Raw genomic sequence first — 6,706 nt, forward strand, 5'->3', positions numbered from 1 at the left:
ATTCAGATATTAATCGTGAATTAAGATTTCCTGCAGTTGTGAAGATAAACAATTTTACTTTGTTCCTCTAATTTAGATGAATCATGGAATGTGAATACGCTAAGGATAAGTTGAGTGAGGCTCTTGTTCTCGCGAGGACCAGATCTTCGGATTTAGACAGTGTGAAGAAGCTAAACTTTTGGTAAATGTTCCTTTTTTTCACTAAAATCATGTTAGCCATTGTTCGTTTTGCTGCAAATTGTACATTGTGTGCACGAAACATAGATTGCAATAGGAAAATTATGTTTTTTGTAACCATATATTGCAAGATTTACCCATATATAAACATACAACAACCGCCGAAATTCAAACTCGTAATTTTGCTCTCTAAATTCATATACAACGCACATCACATGAAAATGTTCGGAAATACTTGTGCAATGTAGTACATGTACCTTTCTCTTAATTCTATTGACCAATTTCTGACCATTTGACCATTATCTCTACCCACCACTGGAAGCTCAGAAAAACTTTGAATTCATCGAAAAAACCCATAGTGTATGTGAGTGCCTAAAACTCAGTGAATAGAAATATTTTGAGGAAAAATAATACATGTAAATATCCAGTCAGATGTAGAAGTTGCTTGGTGTGAAATGGTCAGAAAATGGCCAGTAACTATGTACATCTGAACTTTTCTGTTATCATATTAGGAATAGTTTACATCTTGTTCTGCTTGGCATTCTATCACCTTAAATCTTACAAGGTAGTTTTATATACACTGCAATATTTTCAATAATTAATATTCAAGTTGAATGAACATTTACAAAATAAAAAAAATAATGCAGGATAACAAACAATATAAGGAAATAACCTGATCACCCCTACTTTCGCCCTGCAAAAAAATGGATTTTTGGCATTTCTGTCATCAATTTTTTATTAGAATCACCTTGCTCTCTGATGTGGAGGTTCAAAATTCATTAAAAAATTCAAACATCATGGCCTTGGTTAGGACAAGTTCAGTATTCAGCGGTGTCATGATAGAGGCAGTAAAACTGGTAGATTTCGATGTTCTGCAAATATATAAAAAAAAAAATTAAAATAAATAAAACCTACCTACCGACCCCAATTTTGAAGATCTTACCAGAAACACAGAATTTTTTTTATGCCTAATATGTATTATAATTCTTAAAACAACTGATAGATCACCATTAGAGGAAAGTAATGTTAACATTAAGGTACTTTAAAGAAAAATATAGTACAGTGTAATTTAAATGTTTTTAAAACTATTTCTATTAATTTATGTTTCATATTTTTGGTCATTTTTGCAGATATATGTATTCCAAAATAACTTATCATTTTCAGGGGGAGTGGAATTCGAGATGTCAGTGTTGTAAAGGATCTACCAAATCTGGAAGTCTGCAGTTTGAGGTAATGTAGTCTCAAATCATAACAAGTAATATATGACATGCTTTATCTTAGATGACCTCCATAATGTCATGTGACTACTTTTTCTGATCTCTATCCAATTAATGCTCCAGCTTGAAAATTGGTTAGATTTTATTATTTTTTTCTTAAGAGATCAAGATATATTTATATTCTATAATTTATGTGAAACTGCTACATGTATTTTGCATCACAAATTTGGTTAATACAGAGTTGTCAACCATTCAAGACACAAATGCATGAGATTTGGCAAAAGTTTTAAAGATCAAAACCAAAAAACAAAAGATCATAGGAAAATGTATCCAAATCAGCTTCCAAATGCATGAGTCTCACACAGATTGTTTGAGAGTTGGCACTATTGTTGATCTCTCTAACATGATTTGAACATCCACTGTAAAATATACATTTAATAATATTAAGCAACCTTTTTTCTCATGAGTACCCTGATGTGGAGATAATATGATGTACATTTTTATTTTTGTGTTCATACATGTATGTTTTAAACTTACTTATCAATTTTCAGTGTGAATTGCATTTCAACACTGAAAGATTTTGGAGAATGTGAAAACTTGAAAGAACTGTTCATCAGAAAAAATAAAATTGAAGATTTGACAGAAATCTGCCATTTGAAAACGCTTCCAAACTTGAGAAACTTGTGGCTGGCAGATAACCCATGTGACCAGACAGAAAATTACAGATATACAGTGCTCAAAACTCTTCCAAACTTACAAAAGTTAGATAATGTTGGTAAGGTAAAGATGTGAGAACTATTTAAGTTCTGATAATTTAAAAATGTATTTAAGTCAAACTTGAACAAAATCTTGTGTACCATGTTAGTGTTGTTGTTTTTTTTTTTTTAGGATACCTCTTTAACCTTTGGACTTAAGGAATATATTGTGTTGTTTTTACACTATAAACCTGGAAATTTTTTAGCCATTTTTCTTTTCATGGTTTCTGTGATCAATGTATTTCCACATAGTTTTAAATTCAAGTTCACTTCTGTAATCATATTATAATGTTTACTTTTTAGGAATACAATGTCTTAACAGTTTAAGTTTTGCTGCAGAAATGCCCCTGAAATTTCACTGTTTACAGGAAGAAAAAAACTGTCTAAATAGATTCTGAATGTGTACAAAATGTACGTTACGCTACAATAGCAGATTAAGTTTATTATGGATATTTTAAACCTCATGGAAATTCTCTTTTGTTATCTTTTGTTTTTGTGTATTAAAATTTTATTATTTTTCCACTAATGTGCCTATTTAATGTTTTCTGTTTTTTTATAGCTGTGACTGATGATGAAATGAAACAAGCTGAAGATTTAGGTGAAGAACTGTTTTTAGATGAAGATGATTGTAAACAAGAAGAGAAAGAAAACAATGAAAGTGGTGAAGACGCAAAACAAGAAGAGAGCAAAGAAAATGACAAACCATTAGAAAGCAAGAATGATTCAGATAAAGAAAATGAAAGTGCAAAGCAAAGTGAAAATGACACTACTAAACAAACACCTGCAAACCCTAGTGGTGCTATAAATAGTAAGAAAGAGAAAGGAGAAGGAAAAGGAAAAGGAAAGGAGAAATCATTAGGGGATTCCATGTTAGATCCAGTCACCATGTCATGGGAAGAGACCAAGTATGTTTACATATTTAGTGACATGGTTATTGTCAGATCATCATTTTAACTTAAAAGGGGTTTACTCATTTATCAAAATTTCATGACAGTTCATAAAAAAATCAATAGTAGAAAACACTCAGGTGGGGATTCATCAGGGGTAGATCAGGCACAAACCCCTTAACATTGTTTTAAAAAAAAAATTTGCATGAAATCTTCAAACACCCCCCCCCCCTCCCCCCACACACACAAAAACTCTTCCCTCCATTCCTTTGGCCTTTTATTCTATTTATGCCCAGTCCTGGATCCACTGGTACTTATACTAGATCAGTAAACAGTCTATGTAGTCTTTTGTGGCCCATATAATTTCTATGTAGTGTTTTGTGGCCCATATAATTTCTATGTAGTCTTTTGTGGCCCATATAATTTCTATGTAGTGTTTTGTGGCCCATATAATTTCTATGTAGTCTTTTGTGGCCCATATAATTTCTATGTAGTCTTTTGTGGCCCATATAATTTCTATGTAGTCTTTTGTGACCCATATAATTTCTATGTAGTCTTTTGTGACCCATATTATTATATAATATATACTGTTAGATTAATTACAACAAATTAATTCATTTAAACAAACTATATATGAAATGAATTGTTATCCATAAAGTATATATACCAGTACTTATTCTATTAATATTTATAATCTTTCAGGTATGTTTGTTGAGTACTTTTAAGTCACTTTTTTTAATTTCATGATTTGTATGAGAATTTATTATTCTTTTATCATTTCACAGTAAAATAAGAGAAGAGTTAGGGCTGAAACCATTGCCAATAGAAAAGATAACATCTCCAAAGCCTGTTCCGAGTTCCAAGGAAAAATCTCGAGTATGTATTTTAATTAAATGTCATTCGCTATTGAAGAGTAATATTGCACAATTTATGATGATACAGAAACAGCACCCCTTTCTTGGTCTTCCCCTTGTTTCAGAGAAAAAAAGTTGTTACAAGTAGATTTCATATTGAAGAAGAAATGCCATGGATTATCTATTAATGCTTCCTTCCCTGTTGGAGGTTTAAATTGCCTCCTACCCTTTGATTTTTAAGGTGAGGTTGAAGATATGATTTTAAGTCAGCCAGAAATAGATGTCTACTTTGTTAATTTTTTTTTTATTTTATTGAAAAGATAGTGAAGACAGTCCATGACACGATCCGCGCAACGATTGTTGACTGTTGACTGATTGATCGCTGACGGATCGATAACTGATGACTGGGGACTGACCTGATTGCAGTTTTGTTATCTTAAATGACAGATGATCTGTTAAGAATAAAACAAATGTAAAATAAAAGTATTAATTGATGTATAAATCTATTGCATTATGTAAATATGTGTTAAATTGACAAATGAAATTGCGGAATCTGTAAATTATATCGACCGCTCTGTGGTCACATGATGCATTCACCAGTCTAATAAATCGGTTTGATGGATCAATAACTGATCAGTGATTGATGACCAATTGCAATTTTTGTTGCACGGGTCGGTTTAGGTACTGTATCACATAGTATGAAAGAATGGTGGAAAAAATCTCATAAAGTGGACACTGTATGCTTATTTGATGTGTAGCAAGGCAATAGACCAGAGTATGATCCCAATACTGACCCTATTCTGAAAGACATATATGCTTGTCTATTTCCTTGTGCAACACTAAAGAATTATTAGCGCATCATTTTTGGATGCTATTTATATATCAGTGAGTTGATAAGGTTTGCTCTGTGTTTTCATTGTGACATTGTAGAATGAAGAACAATTATAAATATAGTGTTCATTTGCTTAATTTTAATTTTGTGTAACAACAATTATTGCTATATTCTTTCTTATACACTTTTTAAAATTTAGGAATAGATAAGCAAGTGATTAAATTGTATTTTCAAAGAAAGCTATATACATGTGTAACTAACAATAACAAATGTATAGATGCAGATTGACTATAAATATTCACAAGGCCTGATTGACCAATCAAGCTGGCATAGGCAATAGAAAGTGAAATATGGTTAAAATAATAAAATTCTAAATAGAATAGTGATTCATATTCTATTAGATAAATAATATACATGTAGATAGAAACAACAGAAATATATGTATGATAATAGGCAAAGAGTTAATACACTTGAACTGTTAGTCATAAGGGAGACAACTTCAGTTCAATTGAACAAGAATTTTCATATTTGAACATCCAGTTATATTCACCTTTACACACTGATAGCTTTATGTAGTCATGTAACTATGGAAAAACATATTTGAAAAGAGAATTACAATAATTTGATATTAATGCTTTTCATGAATTTTATTTTATGTGTTTTTACTTATACTTACACTTTTTCACCGGTACTTTCCTCTATAAAGAAATTTTATGCTGCGTGAAAGATATTAGTTAGGTTATATATACATGTATATTGCATGTAGTAAACAACCAGATTACCTTTTGGTCTTCCATTTTATATTCAATTCATTTCAGAATGCCCATGTTTTACAAGCAGTGTTGATTCTGTTAAGAGAACTTGACAAAGACTGTTTGGAAATTGTACAAAGCACGATACAAAAGAAATTGAACTCAGGAAGTTAGTACATATTTGTTGTCATAAAACTGGTAGTGAATAAATATGCAATAGGGTTCATACTGCAGATTTCAAAGTCTAAGTACATTAGCAATGGAATAACAGTGAGCTTTTCTTGTGTGTGGGGGGGTGTGGAGGGATTATTATGTTAAACAGCAAATTTGTAATGAGGAATGTTTGCAGTAAATTATTTTTCTTTTATGCATTATGTAAAGGGTAGTTCTGCAATTTCAACGTTCATTGAGCATATTTGATGAGATAAAATGAGAATTAGAAACAGATATATAAATGGGAATTAATTATCCTTCTTGCCATGACAGCATAATATTACAATAAACACATTTAATATGTATACTTTCTGCAAACAAATTTTAGGGGAATATGTATATTGATTTGTCTCTTCAATTTGTTTTCATGAAACTTCATTTGAAAGTTAGACATGTACATGCCAAAGAAGTATTACAAATATTACCAGATTCTTGCAAAATAGAAGTCTCTTGTTATACATTAGAAGAAAAGGATACCTTTTATGACCCTGGTAACTGTACTTTTAGTTTAGGGTTGTGTCTTCTTTTAAAATATTTATCTACATTTTTTATGCATTATGAAAGCTTGTTTCTAGTATTATATATTCATTTTTTTTTAATGTTGTGCCATTGGTTTATACATATGTACATACTTGTACATTATTTAGAAACGATTTTGATATGGGTTTCAGTCAGTTTCTAACCACACAACTTAACTTCACACAAAGAAATATTATATTTGCTCATGCTTTTTTTTCAAATGTTATATACTTTGCATATTTATATTTTAATAAATATGTATATAATTTAGTGGTATTTAAATTGTGGCTTCAACAATTCTTTTGTTGTTGGTATTAGTTTGGGCCTATACAGTTAGGCTGACTACATTCTAAAAGTATTGTGTGACAAAAATGAACTTTGATAATTAAACCAAAAATATTTCCTGATAACTTAAAGGATGAATGCAGGAAATTGCTAAGAAATTGTACGAACAGTACTTCTTTATTCAGTAATAATAACTACATTGTATATACTGGTAT

At 30.6% G+C, this 6,706-nt stretch overlaps 1 protein-coding gene across 2 annotated transcripts; it reads left to right on the top strand.

The window, feature by feature from the left end:
• On the top strand, positions 1 to 6,474 carry LOC148613032 (cilia- and flagella-associated protein 410-like). 2 transcript variants are annotated; one of them, XM_088595016.1, is made up of 6 exons: positions 1 to 181; positions 1,342 to 1,407; positions 1,946 to 2,169; positions 2,709 to 3,054; positions 3,822 to 3,912; positions 4,211 to 5,509. In XM_088595016.1, the coding sequence occupies exons 1-6, from the start codon at positions 84 to 86 to the stop codon at positions 4,259 to 4,261; spliced, it is 876 nt and encodes a 291-aa protein (XP_088451142.1). In that variant the 5' UTR covers positions 1 to 83; the 3' UTR covers positions 4,262 to 5,509. The 2 variants fall into 2 exon arrangements, with proteins under 2 accessions (XP_088451142.1, XP_088451141.1); XM_088595015.1 differs by lacking the exon at positions 4,211 to 5,509 and adding an exon at positions 5,541 to 6,474 and having other exon boundaries at positions 2 to 181.
• The last annotated feature ends 232 nt before the right edge of the window (positions 6,475 to 6,706 follow it).

This window comes from Perna viridis, chromosome 7 (genome assembly GCF_037379345.1).
Source record: "Perna viridis isolate PV_CMFRI_1.1 ecotype Kerala chromosome 7, ASM3737934v1, whole genome shotgun sequence".
Lineage (NCBI taxonomy): Eukaryota > Metazoa > Mollusca > Bivalvia > Mytilida > Mytilidae > Perna > Perna viridis.

Excerpts from the sequence above, each read along its gene's own strand:
- LOC148613032 (XM_088595015.1), top strand. The coding sequence starts at position 84 with ATGGAATGTGAATACGCTAAGGATAAGTTGAGTGAGGCTCTTGTTCTC. Across the intron at positions 1,408-1,945 it reads CTGGAAGTCTGCAGTTTGAG|TGTGAATTGCATTTCAACAC; the intron begins GTAATGTAGTCT and ends ATCAATTTTCAG. Across the intron at positions 2,170-2,708 it reads ACAAAAGTTAGATAATGTTG|CTGTGACTGATGATGAAATG; the intron begins GTAAGGTAAAGA and ends GTTTTTTTATAG.